A 14,033-nucleotide genomic window follows, 5' to 3' on the forward strand; every position below is an offset into this window, starting at 1 on the left:
ACAACAAGTGGACAATAATGAATAACAAGTGGACAACAAGTGGACAACAAGTGGACAACAAGTGGACAATAATGAATAACAAGTGGACAACAAGTGGACAAAAATGAATAACAAGTGGACAACAGGTGGACAATAATGAATAACAAGTGGACAATAATGAATAACAAGTGGACAATAATGAATAACAAGTGGACAATAATGAATAATAAGTGGACAATAATGGACAACCAGTGGACAATAATGGACAACAAGTGGACAATAATGGACAACAAGTGGACAACAAGTGGACAACAAGTGGACAATAATGGACAACAAGCCTTCATCACAGCATGTATCAGTGATATAATCTGTTTAATGGTTTATAAAATCAAAATGGCACCTCTTTTGCCTCTGCTTTGGTTTTGGTTGTGGTTTTTGTTTCTGTTGGGGGGAGGCTGAAGAGCTGCTCGATGCAGCAGTAATCTGGTTCCACGACGTCCGAGCCTGCCGACGACCACAAGGACTGATTTTCTGCAGAGACAGACGAAGGTCAGGTCTTTACCTGGTCCAATGCAGAACATCTGGATCTGTGTGCAGCAAAACCACTGAACACTCACGTGTCACGGCTCTGGATGGGAGTTTCTGCCAGTTCAACTTCTTCATTCTGAGGGTCGGGCAGGGGGTGGGGCTTATGTAATAGGCGGGGCTAGCGAATGTACCTGGAGCCTTCTGGGCGGTGATGAAGTCACCTGGAGGAGGGGGCGGAGCTCCCATGCCAGGTAAAGGTGGGGGAGGGGGCGGAGCTCCCATGCCAGGCAAAGGTGGAGGAGGGGGTGGAGCTCCCATGCCAGGTAAAGGTGGTGGTGGAGGAGGAGGGGGTGGAGCTCCCATGCCAGGTAAAGGTGGAGGAGGAGGGGGTGGAGCTCCCATGCTAGGTAAAGGTGGTGGTGGTGGAGGAGGAGGAGGAACTCCGACTTCAGGTAAAGGTGGAGGTGGAGGAGGAGGGGGTGGAACTCCGACGCCAGGTAAAGGGGGAGCACAAATTGTGGAAGTGGGTGGAGCCAGTTCTGGCGATGCTGAACTGATGAGTTTTGCGGTGCCTTCTCTGAGTGGCTCTGATTGGCGAGGAGCGCCATCTGACCGCAGAGTCTGTACCCCCCTGTCAAAAGTTCTGATCTTTTGATTGGATGAAATAGATTTTTTGGGGAGGAGCCTATCAAGCAGTGAGTCACCTGAAGCTGACTCAGCTACAAAAACACAAACACACCAGTTAAGCCCAGGGTTACTTTGTTACAAAGAGTGAGGGTACTTCTGAAAATAATGAGATCAGAGTCTGAGCCAGGCAGCTGTCGGAGTTCTTGAAGACCCTCATCTGACCCAGATGATTTATTTACTCTTAAAGACTTACAGTCCTGGGCCAGCAGGGTGGCTCGCTCGGTCAGCGTCTCCAGAGCCAACCAGATGTCGGCTCGGTCCGAATCCACCATCAACAAGGCCTGAAGGATGGACAACAGCTGGACAGAGGACGGACAGCTGGACACCTGGGAACACAGAGGGTGGACACAGGTAAATGGACTGGAATCTGGAACAAGGTGCTGGGAAAGGAGCACTGGACCAAAAATCGTCTGAACCACCTGATTTGAGGTCGGCACATAATTACTGTGCTCCATCTTGTCCAGCTTCCTGCTGGCACTCAAACTGGGCCAGTGCTCACTGGTACTCTTAACGATGGCACGTCTCATAAACCAATTAAAGCCAATTAAAGGCACCGTTTGGTGGGTGCTTCTGAATCTTTGGCACCGAGGGCTGTAACGTGCAGTCAGTGCACTCAGAGGAAGAACGATACAAATAAACAGTCGATCTGTTTGTAGGTCTTGGTCAAACAAGACGTGGATTTTTACCAGTAGAGTAACTGGACTCTGTGCCCCGCCTCCTTTTGGAGAAAGCAACCCTCCACTTTGACTGGCAGCGAATGAAACTCCGAACTTCTGGAGAGTTTTATAAAAAAATCCTGCTTCAAACAAAGTTAATCAGATTGGACAAATCTTCTTTAAGCTGCGCTATTTTACAGTTCTGGTTGTCAGTCCTGAGTGTCAGGAACAGTAAACTAGATAGCCCCCCCCCCCCCATCTTTAAAAGGAAAACTTCATATCACTGGGCCTCGTCTTTTACACTTACTAAACTCTTCTTCATCATCAGGCCGCTTTCAAACACGCTGTATTACAGCCAACTATCAAAAAGAAAACCTTGATCCCAACGTTCTTTTTAACTACAGGGTAATACGATAAATAATAATATAAATTCTCCTCCATGTTCAAAGTGTTAGCAAAATCTGTTTTTAATCAACTTCAGACCTTGTTAGATTCTCATGAAGCTTGTGAAGAGTTCCAGACTGATTTTAAACCCTGTCAGCACTTTTAAGGGTTTTTAATAATCTTCTTTTAAAGGTCGACTAAGGTTGCTCTGCTGCTGTAGTTGTCTTCGATTTAACCGCTGCCCTGGATACGGTCGGTCACAGCATCCCTTTATCAAGACTTGAACCTGTTGTTGGTCTTATTAAAGACTCAGTTTTAGCCTGGTTCAAGTCTTGTATAGCGGACAGGGTCCTTTTTCCGTTTCCATGGGGGAATATTCTTCTTCCTTGAAACCTATTCATTATGGTGTACCTCAAGGGTCTATTTAGGGTCCTATTTTGTTTTGTTTATAATTTATGCCAGTTTTTATCAGTTATGTCACGTAGCCAAAGCAAAATCTTATATTCTTTGTAAAGATCTTAAAACTCTTCTCCATGCCTTCATCATGAACAGACTGGACTACTGCAACTCTTTATAGGTTGGATCAGAACAATCGTCTCTCCATTGCCTGCAGTTGGTCCAGAACGCTGCTGTCGTCTTTTAACGGGAACCAGAAGAAGGACCACGTGTCCTGTTTTAGCTGATTTATACAGGCAACGTGTTCACGTTCATATTGATTGTAAGAATATTTTAAGGTTTTAAATGGCGTGGCACCATTTAACGGACCTTTTGCACTTTTACGACCCAAACAGAGCACGGAGATCCTCCACTCAAAAGATTTTAATGCAGCTGAGGGCAAAGCTAAAGCTCAGAGGGGCTCAGGCTTTAGCTGTGGCAGCCCCCAGACTCAGGGCCAACCTGCTCCCCCAGACTCTGAACCAATCTGCGCACCCCCACTCCCCAGAGAAATACAGACACGCTAGCTAAACGCTACAGAGGTAGCTGCACCCGCGCGCGCTCGAAAACGGCGCAACACAGACGTGTCTCCGTCTCCATGTTGAATTTGATGCTGGTGCTGTGAGGAAAACCCGTGACAACCTTTTGATGCCGTTGGTTGCTCCTACAGTTAAATCAAGTTAAGTTTGAGCAAGTTGGGAAATAGTGAAAGACTTGAAGCAGGAGGTGTTTAGGTGGAGTCCGAGGAGTGGATACCTTGGTGAAGAGCGAGTTAAACACCTCCTGGTGGTTGGTCATGTCAATCCCTCCGTACAGTCTCTCCATCTCCTCCTCATCCTCAGCCATGGAGTCCTCAAACGCATCACACTGGATGGTCAGGTCCTCGTCCTCAGTGTCCCTGGAGACAGAGTCATAAACTGATCGTAACGTTATTGATCAGTGATATTGAAGTGATAAATGTAAACTCAGTACCTCAGTTTGGGGAGAAGGTCCAGCAGCTGCAGCCCTGAAACACAGAATGATTGATGGTGTGAAAATAGAATCCAGAATCTAATTTTTATTCTTCTACTGTGTCTATTGTAGCCAGGACAAAGACACCCAAAGGTTCCATCAAATGCTGCAACCTTTAGGGTGAGGTCCAGCCTCAAGTGGAGGAGTTAAGTATCTTGAGGTTTTGTTCACAGTCAAGGAGATCAACAGATGGATCGGTGCAGCTTCAGCAGTTTTACAGAACTTCTCTCTTTACCGGTTGGTCTACGGTCCTACCCTCACCTGTGGTCCTAGGTAGTGACAAATAACTAGATCTCAGACCCAATCAGCCTCTGCAGGGTAGCTGGACTCTCCCTTAGAGACAAGGTGAGAAGTTCAGTTAATCAGGAAAGACTCAGAGTAGAACCACTGCTCCTCCACATCCAGAGGAGACAGGTGAGGAGGTTCAGACATCTGCTGAGGATGCCTCCTGAACGCCTCCCTAAGGAGGTTTTTCAGACACGTCCAACTGAGGGGAGACCCCGGAGAAGACCCAGGACAGGCTGGACAGACTGTCTCTTGGTTGACAGGCGAACACCTTGGAGTCCTCCAGAAGAGCTGGAAGAGGCTGTGGAGAGAGATGTCTGGACCTGCACAAGATGCTGTCCCCGAGACCTGACTTCAGAACAAGAAACAGATGACGGATGGATGGATGGATGGATGGATGGATGGATGGATGGACGGACAAATGGATGGATGGATGGACAGACAGATGGATGGATGGAGGGACGGACAGATGGATGGATGGACGGACAGATGGAGGGACAGACAAATGATGGACGGATGGATGGACAGATGGATGGATGGACAGATGGATGGAGGGACAAACAAATGGATGAATGGACAGATGGATGGACAGACAAATGGATGGATGGATGGAGGGACGGATGGACAAATGGATGGACGATGGACAGATGGATGGATGCAGATGGATGGAGGAAAGGACAAATGGATGGATGGATGGATGGATGGACGGATGGATGGATGGACAGATGGATGGATGGACAGATGGATGGATGCACAGATGGATGGATGGACAGATGGATGGATGATGGATGGAGGAACAGACAAATGGATGGATGGATGAATGGACAGATGGATGGATGGACAGATGGATGGATGGACAGATGGATGGATGCACAGATGGATGGATGTACAGATGGATGGATGGACAGATGGATGGATGGATGCACAGATGGATGGATGGACATATGGATGATGACATTCAGATACTGTTCATCAGTTGAAGGTAGGTGTTTTTATATCTGGTGCATCTTGTTTAGCCTCAGACGTTTCAAAAACATCACGTAAAGATGATAAATATCACCGACGAGTGGAAAAGTAAAAGCAGAAATAAAAAAGCTCCTTGTGAAGCCGGAGAAACTTGGAACATTTTAAAGAATTAAAAGAAAGTGTGGCTGCACTCAGTTCTGTACTTTCTGTTCTGATGTCTCTCTGAGCTCCTGAAAATTAACCTCGCAGGCCACCATAGGTGTCAAATGTCCCGTTCTTCCTGCACAACAGATGTTTTGACAGCTGTGCAAAAGTTGTAAAGCATCTCATTTCTCCTCCAGCTCCGTCACGTTCGGTTCCGCTGCGGACGTTAAATGCACAGCGTCCGTCCAAGGCTTAGTTTATAAAAGACAGAAGAAGCTGCTGGTTGTTCCATCTGATGACGTTGAGTTCACTCATCGTCTCTAACCTGATAAAACATCTAATTCCACAGTAACTTGATGGATCCGGACTCACTGCGGCCTGCTCAAACATGAAACTAAGCTCTGAATTTACAGACAAAGTCTCTCCTTTACCTCTTTTTTTAATCAAACTATAAATTTAGGATTTGAAGGTTCATTTGTCCACCTAAAGTGGACTTCAACGAAGCTGATGGTTGTACTGGACAATACCCAGAATGCTCTGCTCAGCACCATCATCTGGCAGAAAAGTGTTCATTGACAAATACAGTAAACAAACATAAAATAATAAACATAAACAAGTGAAGCACAGTTTAATAATCAGCTTAAGTTGAATTAAAAACTGGTCCACATCTGCTCATCTTTATTCCAGCAGCTAAAGAACCACGTTGGAGGTGGACAACAAACTCAAGATGAATAAATCTACCAGCAGCGGAACGTGACGGCGCCGCCTTCATAAATACGTCCTTATTAAAACCTACTCCAGTTTTCTTCCATGCTCAGTCACTGAGCACCTCATCGTACATTCGGCTGCTCTCACCTGGTCGTTTAAGTTCTACACCTCATGAACCAGCAGGACCACATGCACGCACATGAGGCGTTACTTTGGACCAGAACCCGCCTAGAAGCCACGTGCTGCTGCCTGGGTCTCCTAACCCAGTAAGGATCCTACACCACTGACCAGCAGTTCCACAGAACTCCAGGTCCCACTGGAACCAACACAGCTACAAGCAGAGGTTCCACCAACCTGGTGCCGCCCGACCCGATAAGAAGGTTCTGTCATCCCAACCTGAGAACTATGGCATCAAACCAAACACGCAGCGGGACTCGCTGTATATTTTACTGGAGATGATGCGGCGTGTGTTCGGTGGTACCGATGAACTCGTGTCGCAGCCGGACCCTCCTCCGCAGCTCCTCTTGTCCCAGAACCAGAACGTTGATCATGCCCATCAGCGCCACCATGAACGGGACGTTGTCGGTGCCGTGGAGCTCGTTCATGATCACGCTGAAGCGGTACTGCTGCTTCTTCAGGCTCTGAGCGCACGCACACACACACACACACACACACACACACACACACACACACACACACGCACACACACACACGCACACACACACACACAGAGGGATGTGTTTGGGCTCAAATCAAACCGTTTTTCTTTTCAGATTAATAAAAAGTTCTGCATTTTAAACACTTCCATAAGATGGAGGTCTGATGAACTCTGATGAACTCTGATGAACTCTGATGAACACCTTCACAGGTCGGCCATGACACCCGGCTGCGGGTGTGTTTAAAACAAAGTGCTGGATTTGAGCCCACATGTTGAGGACGTCTGGCTTCGTGTTTCTGCTGAGGGTTCTGGGCGGGTCAGAACACGCCTGGGTGCTGGTCCAAACAGATGTGAGCTGAGTTTTCTCTGCACTCGCTCCCTGACGCTCCATATTAACTGGCACAACCAAGACTCAAAGCTTCACGTCAGCTTCTACATCCTGCAGCTGCACCTCCGCAGCAGCTTTTATTTAAACTCTCTTTTGTGGTTTATATTTAAGAGTTGAAAGCTGTGAACTCCACACACTCCTGACATGTTTGAATTAAGGTTGATTGATTGATTAAATGAATAAATCCTCCTGGCTGGGAAGAGAAACGTCTTCAGCTTCAGAATACAAGTCCAGCTGTTTTATTATTTACTTATATTTACATTTACCTGACACAATGATGTAACCAGGAGTGCCATGTTTGACACAACTCCTGAAACTTTACATTAATAATAATTTTAACTTTTTGTATTTGAAAGAACACATTTACGTGTTTGACTGTTTTCAAATGAAAACAAACAAACAAACAAACGTTCAGACCCACAAAGAGGGTGAAGTGTTTGATTTTCTTCGGCTGTTACAGATCTTCAGAGCCCAGAGCAGGCTTTAGCTGATGTACAACTCTACTTTCTTCTCACTTTAAAGGTTTTTATTTATTTTAAACTGAGATGAAACGTGTGATATAACAAAAATATGCAACACAACAATTGTTTAACCTAAATAAATATTAACTCAACAAAACTTCAAAGACCTCAGACATTTAAAACTATATATTTAAAGACTCAAACAGTGAGCTGGAGTGAGCTACAACTTCCTTTTTCTTACTTCCTAACCGCCTAAGTAACAACTGATAACAGTTAATTGATTAATTAATCAGTCAACTGATTGATTAATCAGTCTGAGGTAAGCTATTTATTGCTGGAAGGATTGACTGGTCTAAATCTAGATTGAACCAGTTTAGAGTTGGATTATGCAGCCTTCCCAACACGCTGCCTTCACTGCACCACGACAGCAGGAAGTTAAAACTCTTGTTTGTTTGTTTGTTTGTTTGTTTTAGCGTTAACAGCAAACTCATCAGCAGCTCTGCTGGAGCTGAATTTAAGGATTTATGTCACATAATCTAACAAATTACTGGCGTTTGAAAGGATTTCCATGCGGAAAATTGAAGTTTCTGATTTCCAATTTGTTTTGAAAGCATCACAAGAACCCTCAATTAGAAAAATAAACTCGTAAATATCATTAAATGTGGCTCAACAGTTCTGTTAGCCTTTAAAAACAGAGGAGCAGTGAACCTCAGAGCTTAACGAGCTAAAATTTACTCCAATGTTTTACCGCCTTGTGAAGATTTAATATAAACAGTGATCAGCTCGGAGTGAAGGAGGTTGTTCTCTCCACTGAATCAGTGGAAGAACATCAACAACTACAAAATGCTTTTCCTATGAAAATGCAGCGCGGCTGCTGACCAATTAATTAATTTAGCTGAAACCAGCTGAAGAAGCTGAAACCAGCTGAAAAGTTTAATCTCTAAACTGTTGATGAGAGATTAATTTGAACAGCTGACATTTGCTGAAAGCAGGAAATAAAAGCTGAAAGCAGCAGAAAAACAGCTGAAATGTGTAAAAAAAACGGAACAGAGCAAAAACGAGCAGAATAAGCTGAAATAGGCAAAGAGGCTGAATAGATCACAAAAAACTGAATTTAGCCACAAAAGAAAATGGAATTAGCAGAAAGTAGAAAAAAGGTTAAAAATCAGCAGAAAAATAGCTGAAATGAGTAGAAAGAAGCTGAAATTAGCTGTAAACAGCTGAAAGAAGCTGCATCAGAACAAAAGCTGAATCGAGCAGTAAAAGGATTTAAATGAGCTTCATTCGTTTTCAACAAGGAAAACATGGCCGACAAAGCTAAATGTTTCAATAAGTTAAAATTGCAAAAATACCAAAAGGTCCTGAAGGAGCCGAACGTTTTGATATGTGAAGCGCTGAAACAGCTAAAAGAAAAATGGTGGAAAGAGTTTCCTGATGCATGCACAATAATCCAGGTAGAAAAATCTAAAAAAGTTCAACCTGGTCCTCTGGACATTTATGGCTATTTATAAGACTGAGCTGAAGACGGCGCCTCAGACTGAGGACGTCTTTCGGATGAAAGACGAAACGTTTCTACTTTTGTTGTTGTTGTTGTTTTGTTTTTTAAAGTCCAGAGGACCAGATTTAACTTGTTTAGGTGGAAAGAGTTTGGTGCTGAAAACCATACGGAAGAAGAACGGATCTTAATGGATTAATAAATCTTCACTTATTACAGATTATAGTTGACCAACACAGCTGAAGGAAGTATGGCAGGAAGAAAAGGCTCAGAGACAGGAAGGGTGGAGGCAGGAAACAGGAAGACGTTTAGAGGAAACTAAAACAACGAGGGCACGAGAGAAACAAGGAAACAACGAAGCAGAAAAGATACGAGCGGAGGACCAACAGAAAAGGTGGCAGAAGAACGGTGGAGGCAGAGGAGGTCCGAACATGAGAGGGACCAGGGAGGATGAGGACGTGATGAAGAACGTTTGGTGCGTCTCGTGTTAAACCTTGTAGTTCTCCAGGGCAGCCAGGGTCAGGCGACAGCCCTGAGGGTCGAAGAGCGTGAGCGCCGCCAGCAGCTCAAACACCTGCATCTTCACCATCACGTTGGACGTGTCCAGAGCTGTGGGAGGACAGGGACGGGACGTCAGAGGGACGAAACCACAGGAGCTACAAATAAGAACACTGCAAATGACAAGTGGTGCTTAAAGTCACATGGTGGAGTTCAACCAGTCTGAGCCTTCACAGCTTCAAGTCTACTCTTTTCTCCAAATTTATACTGCATGCATCCATCCATCCATCCATCCATCCATCCATCCAGCCATCCATCCATCCATCCATCCATCCAGCCATCCATCCATCCAATAATTGATATCTGACATTCTGTCAGTGAGGCTCCATCCATTGATATGCTGATGACACCATTCTGTGTGCTTCTGGTTCCACTCCGGATGAGGTTGTGAAGTCCCTGCATGTGGTCTTCTTGAAGCCCAGCAGGTCTTTTATGACTTAAATTGGTCCTTAAATGCCAAGAAAACTAAATGTATGTGGTTTGGACATGGAGGAGGAACCAGACCCACCTCGGTGGACTTCACCACTGTAAACAGCGATATTATAGAAGAGGTAACATTTTATAAATAGTTGTGAATTTGGACCGATGGAGCTCTGTCCTTTTCACATCATGTTAATGTTTTACAATCTAAGGTCAAAGCCAGACTTGGTTATCTATGTAGAAATAGATCTTTGTTTACACTGGCTGCAAAACGCACCATTGTTGAACAATCCATTCTACCTGTGCTGGATTATGGAGACATCATTTACCGACATGTTAAGAGTGTCCTTTGTAAGCTGGACTCAATTTATCACTGTGCTATTGTCTTTGTTACAAATGCTCCTTATAGATCATTGTCTCCTCTACTCTTGTTAAATGGTTTCTCTACCTACTTGTGGTGAAATCAACTGGTTTACCCTCATTTATAAGATGTCGCTGGTTATTCTCCTCCATATTTAACTCATGTACTGCAACTAGCACCAGTTTGGAAGTATAACAGCTGGTCCTCTGCGGTTAACAACTCTACAGACCAAGTCTGGCTCTGCTGCTCCACCTGACTGGAAGCTGCTTCAGAAACCGAGTCTGACCTCACTTGTCTCAGGTTCTAGTTTTAAACATTGTTTAAAAGCTGTTTTTAAAGATACAGTAGTCCCTCGTTTATTCATTCAACTTTTATTTCTACAGGTTAGTCTCATTGAGCCTCGAGGACTCATTTACAAGAGAGACCTGGTTTAACAAAGAGTGAGGACACAGGGTTATTATCACGGGGTTTAGAGGAGCACGCCCCCCGTGATAAGTGAAAAACTGAAGTAGGGATAGAGTAGTCCAAGTTCAAGTGTCACTCCCAGTCTCCCTCCTTCTGTGTAAATGAACTATTTAAATTTAAATACTGTAACATTTTAAATAAACAATTGATTGTTTAAAATGTTACAGTATTTAAATTTAAATTGTAGAGAAGAGAAGTGCAGCAGGACATGACAGGATGTCACGCAGCTTCAGCTCTGCAGCATAGAGCACAAATGAACTTCTTGATCAATGACACTGAAACAACTGAACATGAAGTTCTAAAATAATTAAAAATAACTTTTAACACTTTTATATTTTGTGATTATGAAGATTTTACGATGTGACATACTTTGAATTTTAAGTTGGAAGACAAAAGTTGATCGGTGCATCTGGACAGCAAAGGGGGCGTGGCAGAGAGAGGAGGGAGCTTCTCCCTGCACCTGTGGGCTGCACACAGGTGCAGCAGGTGCTAAATCATTTAAAATGATTCATTTTAAATAAACAATCCATGCTGCTCGTGCAGCTCATCCATCAATCAGCCGTGTCATGTCCACTCTTATTTTGAAAAACTGTGAAGGAGCCAGTCCGCGAAAGTCGAACTGCGAAGTAGCGAGGGACTACTGTAGTTGCAAATGTTCTCATGCACAGTAGTGTTGTTGTTGGACTTTGACAATGATCTGTTGTTAACGTAGTTTGTGTTGTTTGTTATTGACTTGTATATTTCATGGTTCTGTCTTCCCTACAAGAGTCTGTTGTTGCCGCCGGGCCGGCTCTGTAAATAATCATCTGTCCTTGGTGTTTAAATGGTTGAATAAAGGTGAAATTAAAATAATGAAATGAAGGACAGCATGAGAACGTGATGAGCAGAAAAACAACCAGAGAAACATGAAATATTTCACATTCCAACGCAGCAGGAGTGTCTGAGAGCAGTCTGTTCCCTTCACCCGAGACAGATAAAGGAGTGAAACTGCAGCCGAGCTGCGTTTCAGCTGCCGTTTGACGCAACGACGAGCTCAGGCTTTTCAATGGATCGATCAGAAACAAGAGGCCGTTCAGCTTTGTGACGATGAACAACACTGCTGAAGAAAATGTTGCACAGCTGCATTTTTAAAACATCCCAGCTGCTGATCCATTACTGATGAGCAGAGAACAAGTTCAGCTGCTTTCCTCCGAGACGAGTTCTGGGTCCAGGCCCGGTTCTGTTCCAGAACTGAGTGACGTTAATGATCAAATAAATTCGGCTCTGATACAGAAATATGGTTGGAATTAGAGAATCGTTACAAGTTTTCTTCATTTAACCTTTCAGTGGCTGTTTTGCTCATTTTAGCTACAATTTTGCCATTCATACTTTTTAGCTATGGTTTCGCTAAATTTATTTTTAGCTAGGGTTTTGCTAGCTGAATCTTTTAACTACAGCTTTTGTACCTTTACTTTTAGCAGCTGTTCGGTTATTTTTAACTTTTAGCTACTTTTGTTGCTAGTTTTAGCTTTTAGGAACAGTTTTGCTCATTTGATCTTTGCTTTTAGCTACTATTTTGTTAACTTTTTTTTGCCATTGTTAGGGTTTAGCAACTGGCTATTGTTTTGGTAATTTTAGCTTGCAGCAACAGTTTTGCTAATTTTAGGCTTTCAGTTACTGTTTTGCAAATTTAAGATTTTAGCTTCTGTTTTGTTCATTTCAGATTTTAGCTACTGTGGTTTTAGCTACAGTTTTGTTATTTTAGCTGTTAGTTACTCTTTTGTTAATTTTAGTTACCGTTTTGCTGATTTCAGCTTCTGTTCTGCTTGTTTTAACTTTGGCTATTCTCTGCATGAAAGCTGAACTTTCAGCTAATTCTTAGCTGTGCCTAATGTTTGGCTTTTTGCTGTTTGAGCGGTTAGCGACCCACAGAACCGGGTCAGTCCTGGTCCACCCACCCTGGGCCAGGGTCTTGACGTAGCCCTCGTTGTCCAGGATGAAGTGCAGTCCTGCAGACGAGTTCATCACGGCGCGGATGCAGGCCACGCAGGTGAGCTGCAGCAGAGTGTCGGCGATCCGGGCGCAGCCGCGACCCGACAGGCGCTCCAACGCCTCCATCAGCAGGTCCAGACCCCGCAGCTCCAGAAACTGGACCATCCAGGACTCCTTACTGGCCTCCAGCCGTCGCCGCAGACCCGAGTAGTTCACCACGGTGGGGACCTGAAGGGAACAGTTTCCTGTTACTGTGGAGTCGTTAAAGCTCGTCAGGTTTGAGGGCGGAGCTAACGGGCTCACCTGCAGCAGGCGAATGCACAGCTCGGGGTCGGCGTTCTCCAGGTTCGCCTCCAGCAGCGCATCCGGGTCGTCACCTGGGCTTTTGGTCAGATGCTCCTTCACCGCCCCCCATTTGGTTCTGGACGCCATAACGACAGGAACCTGCAGAGATGAGACCCAAAGACTTGATTTAGTTTTAATGAAAATACGAGTTTGAAGAAAACGCATGAAAAACGTCGAATGGTTCCAGTTCCTGACAAACAACAATTTCAGAATTTAGACTCATAAAAATGCCGACATTTTAACATTTGAGCTGCATAAGAAGTCTAAGGAGAACCAAGGTCTGGCTCAGTTGGGTCAGCACACAGTCCCTCCTTTAAAGGCAGACTGAAAAGTAAGCCTCAAACAAACAGTCGCTGTGTGGAAACTACGAGTCAGACTCTTTATTCTTGAACTGCGAGCAGCAGAAGACTCTGCAGTTCACAGTTTTATGTTTTTACATGGTTTCACGCAGGAGACCCGACGAGTTCAACACCTGTCACTTGAAGAGGAGACTGAGCTCAGAAATGGAGGTAAGTGAGGGTTTGGGTATACGCACCCTGCAGAGCCACAGCTGTGAGAGACAGATGTTGAGATGTAGAAATGTTAGTGACTCCATCAACTGTCTGATCTGAAAGATCCTAGAACCTGAATCATGATCACATCAAACAAAGAGCTCAGAAGACCACTTCAGTCCAGCTTTGACCCGTTTCAACAGAACCCTGCAGCGAAGGCTGAGCTGGAGGGACGGACAGGACTGGGCTCTCCATTGTTTATTTACAACAGGCAGCATCTACGCTCATCTAGCTCTACACGGTGACGTGCAGCTCCTGAACCTCACAGGAACTGCACGTTTTATTTCACCGCTGCTCGACAAGACAACAGAGAAAATGTTCTACAAACATGAGTGCGTTTCATTGCTTACAAATTATGGCCGCTATTATGATTTATGTTTTAATCTAAAAATGGATCAAAGTCTAAAATTATTATTTTTCTCTTCTTTGGTTCAGACACTTCACTTCATAACACGTCTCTCCTGCGTTAATAGATTCACTGCAGCTGAGTGAGTCGAACCGTCAGCAGATGTTGAGTCATGTGACTCTGTTGTGTGTGTGTGTGTGTGTGTGTGTGTGTGTGTGTGTGTGTGTGTGT

The 14,033-nt window shown here is 44.5% G+C and overlaps 1 protein-coding gene across 1 annotated transcript in view; it reads right to left on the reverse strand.

Moving 5' to 3' along the window:
- Positions 1 to 14,033, reverse strand: part of LOC119418398 (inverted formin-2) — a 30,157-nt gene that overhangs the window by 8,100 nt on the left and 8,024 nt on the right. The window contains exons 2-10 of the mRNA XM_037685674.1: positions 12,864 to 13,004; positions 12,527 to 12,788; positions 9,279 to 9,394; positions 6,265 to 6,424; positions 3,642 to 3,675; positions 3,426 to 3,567; positions 1,388 to 1,520; positions 597 to 1,226; positions 380 to 510 (exon numbers count right to left, since the gene is read on the reverse strand). Coding sequence (XP_037541602.1) covers positions 380 to 510; positions 597 to 1,226; positions 1,388 to 1,520; positions 3,426 to 3,567; positions 3,642 to 3,675; positions 6,265 to 6,424; positions 9,279 to 9,394; positions 12,527 to 12,788; positions 12,864 to 12,992 — 1,737 coding nt within the window. The 5' untranslated portion in view covers positions 12,993 to 13,004. The remainder of the gene's footprint in view (positions 1 to 379; positions 511 to 596; positions 1,227 to 1,387; positions 1,521 to 3,425; positions 3,568 to 3,641; positions 3,676 to 6,264; positions 6,425 to 9,278; positions 9,395 to 12,526; positions 12,789 to 12,863; positions 13,005 to 14,033) is intronic.

This window comes from Nematolebias whitei, chromosome 12 (assembly GCF_014905685.2).
Source record: "Nematolebias whitei isolate Nwh7 chromosome 12, NemWhi1, whole genome shotgun sequence".
Lineage (NCBI taxonomy): Eukaryota > Metazoa > Chordata > Actinopteri > Cyprinodontiformes > Rivulidae > Nematolebias > Nematolebias whitei.